The sequence below is a fragment of the Dreissena polymorpha genome, chromosome 16, assembly GCF_020536995.1.
Source record: "Dreissena polymorpha isolate Duluth1 chromosome 16, UMN_Dpol_1.0, whole genome shotgun sequence".
NCBI classification, from domain to species: domain Eukaryota; kingdom Metazoa; phylum Mollusca; class Bivalvia; order Myida; family Dreissenidae; genus Dreissena; species Dreissena polymorpha.
This window is the reverse complement of record NC_068370.1, coordinates 14,517,105-14,529,739: the sequence shown is the minus strand read 5'-3', so window position 1 is coordinate 14,529,739 and position 12,635 is coordinate 14,517,105. Positions and strand designations below refer to the sequence as shown.

Here is a 12,635-nt window from a genome sequence, read left to right as displayed (position 1 = left end):
ATAATGCGAAATTGAAACAAAAGGTAATCTTTGTTCCCTTTTTCGTCTTTTAGATAACTCGCTAAACGTTTAAAGTACTAACTATCCGGTTGGTCTTATGAATGAGTGATATCTAATACACGCAATCACAACATCGTTTCATCGGTTTATGCACTGTAGAGATACGATTGAAGTTTAGTCTCCAAGCTAATCACGCCAGAAATCGTGGGCGATTAGGATATAATGTAACCCATCACGTATCCTGTCCGTGTCATGTTCAAGTGTTCGTTCCGTTTGTAAATGTTCGTGTACATGAACAAGAGACGCGCTTGCGATCCGTCAAAAGGGACGTTTCCGGTCAATATCTTTAGCTTACATTAACCAATCGTGATGCTACTATTTGATTCCCTTACGGGACGGTTGTTCCAAGGTTAAAGTACATTGTAACTGATACTGAATGGGAGAACCATTTCTGCTCGATTACTTCCTGGCATGATACACATTAAATTATATTGTAAATGAATTGGTAAAATGTCGAAACCCTTGTTTCATTGCTTTGTAACATTTCGGATGCGCTTTTTCGTATAAAAGTTAAGCAAGTTTACCATATCCAGTTTATGTGTGTAAACTATCATGCAGGAAATGTGTAAACAAATGAGTTCTCAAATTTCTGCCTAGTAAAAAATATAGTATTCTCAAGATAATACGCAGGCAAACTCAACAAAGGAATTAGCAAATAATCTATTGCATATATTATATATCGTACCGTGAATTGTATTTTGCAAGATCTATAAATTGTTGCTCCCCGAGATGTGATTAACATTTTGTGTCCAAGCTAATCATTAACTTTTGCGATATGCATATTTCATAAAATATCGCTTTCGCCATTGTTAGTTTTGTTTAGCTGTTCATTTAGATACGTTGTTAGTGCGATTCTTGTTTTCCGAATGTGTATTGAACGTGCGTTAGTTGATATAATGTTTATCTTTAATTTATTTAAAGAATTAATTATATGACATTTAGCGTCCTAATTTCATCGTATATGCACAAAAACAGTAAATACGTATATGAACATACACAACATTTGCATCAGTCCAACTGTTAATGTCCAATATAACACCTGACTATTACTCCACGGTGTTCATTTATACACGTCGAACATGTCATATATCGTCTTCTAACAATATGTCTGAACTTAGGTAAGCCACTTCACAATAAATATCAAGTAAAACATTGAAACGAGTCCCACGTGTTGGTGCTTATTTGATAGTTGAAGTTGGTTTTTGAACGCCACGTTCAGTATTGGACAATATATTGAGCAACATATCATTAGATACAATACAAAGTGTATCCTAAATGAATAAACCAAATGATGCACACACTCTGGCCTCGTGTAATACGCACACTAGATATTAATGCAAAAGGAAGCATTAGTCCATTTTCAACATGTTACGAATGAAACAGCATGCGTGATTCTTTGCAATATTTGCAACAAACTCAACGAACCTGCCATTTGGGGATTCTGTTGAAAATCAAGACAATAATGATGTATGCAGTATTCAATCTTGCGGTGAACGGCAATGGAAGCGGGACACACATACGTGAATACATTGTGAATATATATTTCGCGTAATTAAGAACAATTGTTTCTCAAATTTATGTAAGGACATTAAATATAAAGGGTATAATCTAACACAATTATTGCTGAACAACGTTTATAATAATCAATGTTCATCATTTGTATTCAATAAAGCAAAATAGCAAATTTAAAACTATTATTTTCAGTCAAAGAGTTGATAATTTAGCTCATTTACATGTAATAAAAACGGTTTCCACTGAGGCAACTAACTCCATGTCAACATGATAATTAGTCCTCGAAATATGCCCCATTGATGAAATCATCAACAACTTTCTGCTCACGTCTCTTTTCATCTGCCATCAGCATGCGTAGCTTTATATCAAGTAGTTGTTTCTGAAACATAATATTGCAAACTTAAAGACTGATTCTTAACAAATAATTTAAACTGAAACTTAATCGATCATTTTGATTTTTTATGAATGAACAGTACAGGAAGATAAGAAGATGATAAGTACAAAACAAAAAAAATCAGTATTTGTGATTTTTAATAGAGATAAAGAAACATCCTATTCTGAATATAATTATATTTAACAAAATGCAATATTCATACATCACACTTTTCGATAACAGATTTCCAGAACTGTTATTTGCGCATAATATTTGTAATGTTACTAAATATTATAAAACATTTTTTTTAATGTTCAATTTTTGTTGTTGTTGTTATAATTGTATTAATGTTTAAAAACAACAAATGTTATTGCATGTTTGTACTTAATATTATTTATGTTTATTTTCTTAAATTATCTTTTAATTCAAGTGTTTAGTTAATTACCAGTATATATCATTTTTAATAAGTTTCATTTTGCTGCTCGTGTCATTTGATATCTTATTCAATTAATTGTCATTAATAAATACCTCTGTATATACAAATAATTATTGTTGATGAATTTATTTATAAGTATGATATTTGAATATTAATATAGAATACATAATGTCACATTGTTATCACATTCTTACCTCCCGTTCCTGTTTTTCCACCTCCCCCTTGAAATATTGTATCTGCCAGTACTGAAGTTCTTCTGACTGTGTTGAGAACTTCTGTTGTTTATTTACTGGCCCTTTATTACAACACTCACTGAAGTTAAAACAATTATATTTGCAATAAACACTAGCAAATTGTAGGATGAAGTATACCGTATGTATTAAAGATATTTAAAATACAGCATTCTTAACAGAATTAAATAGTACATAATATAATTATCACAAATAATAATAGTATTATTGATAGTAGTAGAAGTGTTGTTGGTGAGGCAGCGATGACGACTACTTAAGTAACTAGTTATTATATTAGTAACTACTTTTAGTAGCATCAACTACAAGTAGTTAAAGTCAAAACTACTAGTAGTAGTAAATTCAATTAGTATAAGTAAATTCTAGAATTAGCAGTAACTACTAATATTAATTGTATTGGTACAAATTACAATTAAATAGTAGAATAAATATTTATTGTAGTAGAAGTTTTGGAAGTAGTTGTTGTAGTGATTACGTATTTAACTAATTTTCACTTTTATAAATATTTGTGTTATTTTATCAATACTTTGTTCTTACCTTTACTGCTCCATTGATAGTTGTATTTGTGTTATTATTATTTTAAAAACATTATGTTATATACCTTAACTGCTCCGTTGATTGTACTGATCCCACAACGGGCGCAACTGGCATGTTGGAAAGAAAATGAAGGCCGTCTGGAAACAAACAACTTCAGTATTGTGTGTAACCTATATAGCCCACAACAGTGACAAATAAAATACTGTACCCACAAATGGCGGAAAGCCAAGTGTTTTAACAGGGTTATTGTGATAAATTGGATACTTCTGGACATGATTCCTTATGAATTGGTAAGTGTTATTGTTTGACTATGATTCCTGAATGTTATTACGCATTTTTAGATGTCACATGGATACAAATAGAATGATTATTGGATTAAAGTTATTTTATGCGCATCTAACAGTATATGCTATGTGTATAGGTGTCTTTCACAACCGTTGTTTATTTTTTGTGTTTTCACTTCATATACACTTATTTGTTGATGCAGTATCAACATACTAAAACAATATCCCGGAAAGAGAAAAATAATGCATTTGAATATCAACCGTACTTTCGTTTTGACAATTAACTGACGACAGAAATGATTGGATGTACGATGTGAATGTAAATTTAGTTTGAGTGCAGTTTCGTTTATACGACTTATGAACACTATCTCCGATCCTAATAAAAAGACAGTTCCTCTCGACTTAGAGGACTGTACAGTCATGTAAAATATCGAATATAATATATATTTTTTATAAACAACTGGTAGCAAGATGAGTTGCAGATAATTGGTCAGTTACCACATTTTAACTAACTCTTTTGACCTGTTAATTTTTTTCAGCTCAATTCAACAGTGAAAAATGCCCATTATAACAATTCAAATAATGGATGGAAATTGGGAAAACCCTGTTACTATTAATAGATGTTTATCAAAGCAGACGGCTGATGACAGTTCATGCAGGGCCAAAACACCAACTTTTGGGAAAAAGCCACAGCCTTTTTTCGGGAAAAAAAGACAAACTTTTCTGGCTTTGGGGAATGAAAAATACTGAGGTAGATTGGAAATTTAGAGAAACAATGCATGATTTTAAAGAAATTTCTGTAGGGGAAAGGGCCTTTTGGTTAAGGGGAAGAAAAAGAGGCCCCTTGCGAAGAAGGTTTTTTTTTACTCTGTCATGACTTACAGAAATATTACTTGTTATTATTTGTTTCTTTTAATGAAAAACAAATTATTTTAAAAACAAACCAGCCTTTTCGCTGTCCGTTCCTCTTTTTATTTCATTATATGATGCTGAATCTTTATAAACTTCAGCAATTCTGACATGCTGTCCGTTGGCCATAGCTGCCTCTGGTACGGTCCCTCCACCCGTTTTACTCCTTTCAAGCTTTTTCTAAGTAACAGAGGCCTTACTTTCCCTTTTTAAGTTCTGCCATTTGATGCTACTTTCATCTGCACTTTTCATTGCAACCCCTTGTGCAGAAATCTCTTCTGCTGTCTTTAGCCATGTTTCCTTTTTCATTTTGTTACTCAAAGTGCTCGAAAACAATTTAGTAATTATTGCAAAAATTTTCTCCTCTTTTACAAGTTCTTCCAACATGTGAAATTCCAAAGTACTAAAATTTACATTACGTTTTTTTCTTTTTACTTCATGAGAAGAATTGTCTGCTGTGTTGGAGGCCATTTTGGATAACAGGAACAGGAAGTGGAAATTTGGAATGGATTGTGGGATTTAACACTGATGTAAAAGTCTTAACGCTGCGTTAATTAACGTCAGCGTTAAAACTGTTTCAGCAACATGCAGTTAACGGCTGATTAAATTACGCTGCGTTAGGGTACTTAACGGATGTAAAGCTTAACGGTAATGTTATCTTAACATTGCTTTGAGCAACCCGGCCTGGTGAACAGTTATAATATTATAAATGTGATGTCAAGTGAAATTATAGTTTATACTGCTGAAGAAAGCAATGCTGTTATTATGTTTTTGTTATTTTGTATGTATTTACTATTTACGTATACATGTAAAAGGTAATTTATTCGCTTGACATTCTCTGTTATGCAATTAGTTCATACATGTGCATCGACAGCTAATGTTTTTAAATGTATGTATGTATATAAGAACAAAATAATAATAAAGACTTTTACCAGACGTCTGTCCGTTTCGAACGTTAAGTCTTGGACATTCAACGGCGTTGCAGACGACAATTGGACGGTCCCACTCGCCCGTCTCCAAGCACGTTCTGCTGTTCGACACCCCGTCAATAAAGTATCCCGGGTCGCACTCATACGTCACAACTGACCCATACGTGAAATTATCTCCATTCATTCGTCCGTTAGAAATGATCCGCGAAGGCTGGTCGCACTGCACTAGTTCGCATGTCGGTACGTTTCCACTCCAGGATTTGTTTCTTTGACAGACCCGGATGCTGTCCCCAACTAGATAGTAACCTTTATCGCAAACGTAGGAAACAAAGGACTGGAAGGAGGTCTCGTTGAACGTCGTGTTTCCTTGCTGGACGGACTGTGGAACGCCGCATTCCACCGGTATGCAACGGGGCTCGGATCCCGACCACGACAGGTTTGCAAGGCAGCGTCGCACTTCCTCGCCAAACAACTGGTGGCCGTCGCTACACGCGTAGCGTATAGCGGAGCCGACGTTGAGATCTTTATAGAGCAGTTCACCGTTGAGAACATATTCGGGTGCGATACAAACTTGGGCAACGCAAATTGGAAACGATCCGGACCACTTTCCGCTGGCTTCACAAGTTAACACGTCTAAACCTTCATCTATAGCATAACCGTCATCGCAAATGTACGTTACGTTACTGCCAAACGTTACCGCCTCATACAGCGGCCTTCCATTGTGAACTGCGACAGGCTGTGGACAAGAAATTATCAAACACTCGGGAAAGTTCGCTTCCCAAAAACCGGTATTAATACATTCGATTTCCCCTCTTGGGTTTAAGCTGTTTGACGAAATCGCGTACCCACTAATACAAATATATTGCACTTTGTGACCGATATCAAACAGTTTAAGGTTCTGTGTGTTTGCATAATAAGCATGGGCAACAAACGGAGGACTCGCGCATTTGATTGCTTCACAAAGGGGCGGTAAAACGGACCACTTTCGGTTCGATTGACACGTTAACGTGTCATCGCCGACGAGCCGGTAACAATTCTCACATTCGTACGTTACTGAGTCTTGGTAAAAGTAAGAGCGTCCTGCATAAAAACCATTCTCAACCGCCGCTGGTGCTTCACATGATACCTTACTGCACACCGGTGGATCGTTTTGCCACTTTCCTGTCTCTCTGCACGTGCTTTGCGCGGCCCCTATCAGCTCAAAGCCCTCGTCACAAACATAACTTATGGCATTGTTAAGTGTGAAATCACTACCAACTATTTGCCCAAAGTCAATACCTTTAGGTTTTCCGCATGAGATTGGCTTACAAACCAGTTCACTGCCGCTCCATTTAGCGTTCTGTGCGCACGTTCTTGTTGTGTTTCCAACAATCAAATATCCCAAGTTGCATTCGTATTGTATCGTCACGCCGTACGTAAATAGTCCGTATTCCGGAAGAATAATACTACCGTGTAATATTGAATCCGGTTTACTGCACCTCACGGGTTCGCATTTCGGAGGATCTCTGCTCCATTTTCCGGTCTCAAAGCACTCAATGACTTCCTTAAAGCTCGCTTCGTAGCCGGGGTAACACGTGTACCTGACCTGACCGAGGAAATCTAGCGTATCGTACGTGTAATTTCCGTTGGCGACAGATTGAGGCTTCGGGCATGTGATAACCGTGCACTGAGGTAAAGGGACGCTCCACGAACCGTCAGGAAGACACGAGATCCGACCGTCCTTGTTAGGTCCATCTTTCGCGAGTTCAAACCCGAACTCGCAGGTATACACCAGAAACGTTCCGACCGGGAAATCCGTTACACCGGAACTGAAGGCAGCAGTGCCGTGCTCAATCTTTGGCGGTAAGCCACACTTTTGCGGGTCGCACGTGGGGATACTTTGGTCCCATGCTCCATGCGCGTTACAGTCGACGAACGTGTGTTCCGTGTAGAAGTTATTGCCCTCCGAGCACTCGAAGTGCACTTCGGTTCCGGGGTTGTACTTGTTGTCGGGTGACGGGTTGATAACTCGCGTGTTCTCCGACAACGCTGGGATGGAGCATTTTATGGCTGAAAGACAGAACTAAGAGCTTTTAAATCCATTTAGTTAGTTAGTTTTGATTTAATAAATACTGGTACGCGTTTTGTACTTTTCACAAATGATCGTGTGATTATATGATGACGGAAAAGTCATCAAACGTCTGAGCCATGTTTTATATAGTTTAAAAAGTATATTAACAATGTTCCATGTTATATATCATTCCAAAAATATATTAACAATTTTCGAACTGTATTTTATCTGACAATAACCAAGTGTAGTATTTAAGCCTGCATCTGCCATGAACGAGGCTCGTGCATACACCAATTTACCGACTCGTGGCCGACAGACTAAAACATTAGTTTCTTGACGCCATAACTTGAATACACCCACTAATTATTGTTGGCGCACGACGAAAGTCCAACAATGAGCATTTGGACGTGTGTCGTGTTCTGAAAAACTGGGCATAATGCATGTACGTAAAGTGTCGTCCCAGATTAGCCTGTGCAGTCCACACAGGCTAATCAGGGACGACACTTTCCGCTTTTATGGAATTTTTCGTTTAAATGATGTCTCGGTGTCTCTTCTTAGCAAAAATCCAGTTTAGGCGGAAAGTGTCGTCCCTGATTAGCCTGTGCGGACTGCACAGGTTAATCTGGGACGACACTTTACGCACATGCATTAAGCCCAGTTTTCTCAGAACGAGATTCCACGTTATAACCTTCGCACGTGGGCGTGTCCCCCTCCCAGAAGCCAAACTCCCCGCAGTACTGCGTGTCCGACCCGACCAGCGCGTAGCCCTTGTTGCAGGAGAAGCGCACACGGTGGTCGAACGTGTAGTCAGTGCCTTCGCTGATAAACCCGTTCCTGGGCGTGCGCGGGAATGGGCATTGGACTCCTACATGTAAATTAGGAGGTAAACGTATGTAACAATGTACTGGTAGATTGCATTGCTTTATTTGACAGGCAGAGGTAGTATAAAAGGTATTGGGTATGTGCAAAGTGCGAGAATCAACCGATTTTAGTTGAATCAAAACCAAGTATCACGAACCCCAACGAATGCTGTTTTGTTTTGTTTGGTTTTTGTATGGTTTTATATACTTGTTTCTTAACAAAGAATCATATTATTCTTTAATTTTTCATGTTTCCCAAACGGGTTAACATTTTAAACACGAGGTAAATTTAAAGAACAACAACCATAGTAGCTAGTAAGCGAAAATGAGCCGTAAAATAAATATTTACAAAAAAACCTTTTTCTTTTCGCTTGCTACTTACAAAAAGCTCGTTCCCACTTTCGCACAAAATCGTTTTTTTGCAAACTGACGTTTTAAAATGAAACACCACGTGTTTTTTTCATAGTAAAATTATCAGAAACACATGATATTCGGAGAAATCACTGTGTGACTACTCAAACAAACGGAAGTGTCCACGTACGTGCACACTTGGGCGGCGTTTCCTCCACCTCCCACTCCCCGGTGACGAGACAGAATGACGTAGGTTTGCCAACAAGATTGAATCCCACCTTGCAGCTGAACTGGACCTCGGAGCCGGCCCTTAGGGAGCTCCACGTAGCATCCCCGTATTCGAACTTCGGCGGCTCCGGGCAATCTGAGGAACGTAGAACATATATTTTATAATGTTATAACTTTTAATTTCTGGAACAAAGTCTCTAAAATTCTTAAAATTACATTAGCATACATGTATGTGTTAAAACTCGAGTCGTTACGCGTAAATAGTTGTACGATTGAAACACAAATAATTACTTGATTATAATTGCAAAATATATTTAAATTGATATTAATTCATGTTTGCATTTACTGCGTACCTAACAACTTGCGTAAAATCGAACCAATATGTGACAATATGTAAAAACAAATGTCTATTCATAGGGCATTGTGAAGTTTTAGCGCTTAAGTAACTTGAAACGCAAGACCGTTTCATGTAATCTACTAGTATTTGTCTATTTTACAGGAATATTAAATATAGTAAACATCGTTGTTGGTAAACAATTAATCAACAAAATAATAAAAATAACATAATACCTTGGCGAATGCATCTTTATTGAATCCGACATGAAGTTTGCTTATGCTAGCCATCCGCGAAAGTTAAAGGACCCGTCCAACAGATTGGTAAATTGACAAAATAAAAAAAGTTGTTTCAGATTCGCAAATTTTCGTTTTTGTTATGATATGTTTGAGGAAATAGTAATACTGACCATTTACCATGCTCTTAAATATCCATTATATGCATCTTTTGACGATTTGAAAACCTGAAAATTATAAAGCGTCGTGCGACGCGAAACGATTGAATAATAAGTTCTGTTGTTGTAGTTATAGTTTGGAAACTGCGAGGATTGCTTATATAGGTAAAAAATACATCCGCTCTAAGCATAAGCATGGATGGTCGAGTGGTTTAGGCGGGAGGCTTTTTTCTCCAGGACTGAGGGGTCATTGGTTCGAGCCCTGTTAAGGGTTACTTTTTTAACTTTTTTAATTGTATTCTTGTTTTTTTTACTGGATTTTAGGTCAAATGTTTAAATTCACCAATATAAAGCATTTAATGATATGCTTCAATACATGCCAGAATCTGTTGGACGGCCCCTTTAACATTGAACATTGCCAAAGACATCATGATCTCGCATGCACAGCAGTTTAAAAGACAATGTATGAATATTTCCATCCTTCTGGGCTAAGCACGCGACAGAACACCTTTTGATTGCCGTCATACAAATACAAACTTTGCTCTTTTTTTATTTATTTGGTCTCATCTTTGTTTATTTACCTTGATTTATATTAGTATCCACACACGACTGAATCATACAAACAAGTTTTGTAAGATATAATTCACTCATAAGACTGTTAATATCTCTGTACAGTGCACATCGAGGTTGATGATGAGATGTTGCTCGTCATCATTCGAATACATGTACATAATGCTTTTGTAGAGCGCCGGTAAATGTTGTAACTTTATTCGATAATTAATGCATAAATGTAAAATAATGCCTATTGTTTGTGCCGTATCGCCTTAAACTTTAATAAGTGATGATTGTATCTTAGTTGATTGTCGACAACAATTAAAGGGTAAGGAGTACATATGCGTAATAACTAGAGCACGTATGATTTGATAACTAGCATATATCTATTGTATCCCGAACTACGTTCAAAACATAAGTACCCCTCCATAATTATTGCAGAATAATCCGTCCATGATTCTTTGTCTGGAGAAAACAAATGATTGGAATACTTTATGATTTTACAGTTGAAACTAGACTATGTCTAAAAAGGGATGACAAATACCCGCTGACGCCGCACGTCTTATTAAAATTTAAATCAATATAATATAAATAATATAAATTGCCAATCGGTACAACTTGTGTACTTTTTAAATGTTGGATGATAAAATTGAGGACATTCACGACTTGATATCATAATTGACAATTCCTCCACGCGTTTTAATGTTTACGTTGAAATGTATAGGAGAACGCTTTCGGACAAGTTTGTGTTCACAGAGAGACAGCCGGCAAGAGGTCCATGACAATGCCAGTATATTCCCCTTTATTTCGTTACCCGGGGGAGGGGGGGGGGTATAATAAGACTGTCAAAAAATCAAATTATCAAACGTAATTTTTAATATAAAATAAATACACTGTAACGTTATTAAAATGAATCAAAACAATTAAGACGGGAGAGTGTAACTGATCTTTATTGAAAATAGGAAACCAGATACAAGTAGAATAGCATGAGCCGCGCTAACGCCAAATCGGGCCTATGCCTGTGCGTAAAGTGTCGTTCCAGATTAGCCTGTGTAGTCCGCATGGCCCAATATGGGACACTACTTCCCGCTTAGCCTGAATTTTCGTTTAGAGGAGACTTCCTTTAAAATGAAACAAATCTACAACATAAAAGCGGAAAGTATCCTCTGATTGGATTGTACGGACTGCACATGAAAATCTGGGACCACACTGTACGCATATGCTTTAAGCCCGCTTCTCCCAGAGCATTGCTCAATATAAACATATGCATGTGTAATCAAATCATATCAACAAATATTCAAGCAAAGCAGACAAGACATAAGCAAGTGTATAAGTAGCAGTTCCTTTATGCCAGGCACGTGACGCATCAGAAGCTCAGCACAGTTTGTGGGCAAGCATACGAATATGTCTACATTAAGATTAATATCATTTTTATCGTCGCGGTTTACCTTTACAAAAGTCTGTAGGCGACTCTCTAACCGCCCCAAACACGTTCCCAGATATATCTGTCCAAGCAATCACGTTCCCCAACTGTCTGCCGCAACTCAGCCTAAGTTTGTCAATTTCCGCGGAGGTGAACTCACGGCTCCACATGTTGAGCTGCGTGATCTTGCCTATGAACGTCTCGGCGCTGTTGAAGTCTCCACCCAGCGAGTCCTGCTCTTGGCCTATCACGAACACGCCTCCTCCTAGAAAAAGTACACATACATTGTTAATTGAGACCTAGATATCGCACTTGGTACAGCAAAACAAGTTGCTCATTCATTGGTCAATCTGCATCAAACATTCGCGAGTCTAGTAACTTAATTACGTAGGGATGCTGGAACCCACCAATGGTCCGCACTTAATGCAGCATCAGGCTCGGAATGACCCTATAAACTTTGAAATACACACACACGTAAAGGAAAGTTTCAAGTTCCAACGGTTCCCTGGCTGCGGAGTTCCAATAAGCATATATTGTGGGCGTTAAGTAACCGATTGCGTGAAGATTCACCGAGGGCTTTGTTATACGCAAACGTCGTAGCTTAATTGAAGCTAAAAATCATTTCGAAGCAAGAAGCTACATTAGACCCCTATTAACGGAAGTGGACGGTTTAATTGAGACCGAGAGCTTTACTAAGGCAAATGTAGGCTTTATTGAACAAGACCTTCATAAAGAATGTGGACGGCATCATTGAGATCCAGAGCTTCACTAAGGCAAATGTAGGCTATATTGAAGCAAGACCATCATAAAGGAAGTGGACGGCTTCATTGAGATCCAAAGCTTCACTAAGGCAAATGTAGGCTTTATTTAAGCAAGACCCTCATAAAGGAAGTGGATGGCTTTATTGAGATCCAGAGCTTCACTAAGGCAAATGTCGGCGACATTGAAGCAAGACCCTCATCAGGGAAATGGGCGGTATCATTGAGATCCAGAGATTCAATAAGGCAAATGTCAGCTACATTGAAGCAAAACCCTCATAAAGGAAGTGGACGGCTTCATTGAGATCCAGAGCTTCACTAAGGCAAATGTCGGTTACATTGAAGCAAAGCTCTCATAAAGGAAGTGGACGGCTTCATTGAGATCCAGAACTTTACT

General features: G+C 37.8%; 1 protein-coding gene across 2 annotated transcripts in view; it reads right to left on the bottom strand.

The window, feature by feature from the left end:
• Positions 1-701: 701 nt before the first annotated feature.
• The window catches only part of LOC127862234 (sushi, von Willebrand factor type A, EGF and pentraxin domain-containing protein 1-like), a 44,804-nt gene continuing 32,870 nt past the window's right edge, over positions 702-12,635 (bottom strand). For both annotated transcript variants that reach the window (XM_052401276.1, XM_052401277.1), the window contains exons 27-33: positions 11,506-11,745; positions 8,740-8,913; positions 8,027-8,203; positions 5,292-7,337; positions 3,231-3,303; positions 2,576-2,693; positions 702-1,951 (exon numbers count right to left, since the gene is read on the bottom strand). In XM_052401276.1, the coding sequence (XP_052257236.1) occupies positions 1,847-1,951; positions 2,576-2,693; positions 3,231-3,303; positions 5,292-7,337; positions 8,027-8,203; positions 8,740-8,913; positions 11,506-11,745 (2,933 nt within the window). In that variant the 3' untranslated portion in view covers positions 702-1,846. The remainder of the gene's footprint in view (positions 1,952-2,575; positions 2,694-3,230; positions 3,304-5,291; positions 7,338-8,026; positions 8,204-8,739; positions 8,914-11,505; positions 11,746-12,635) is intronic.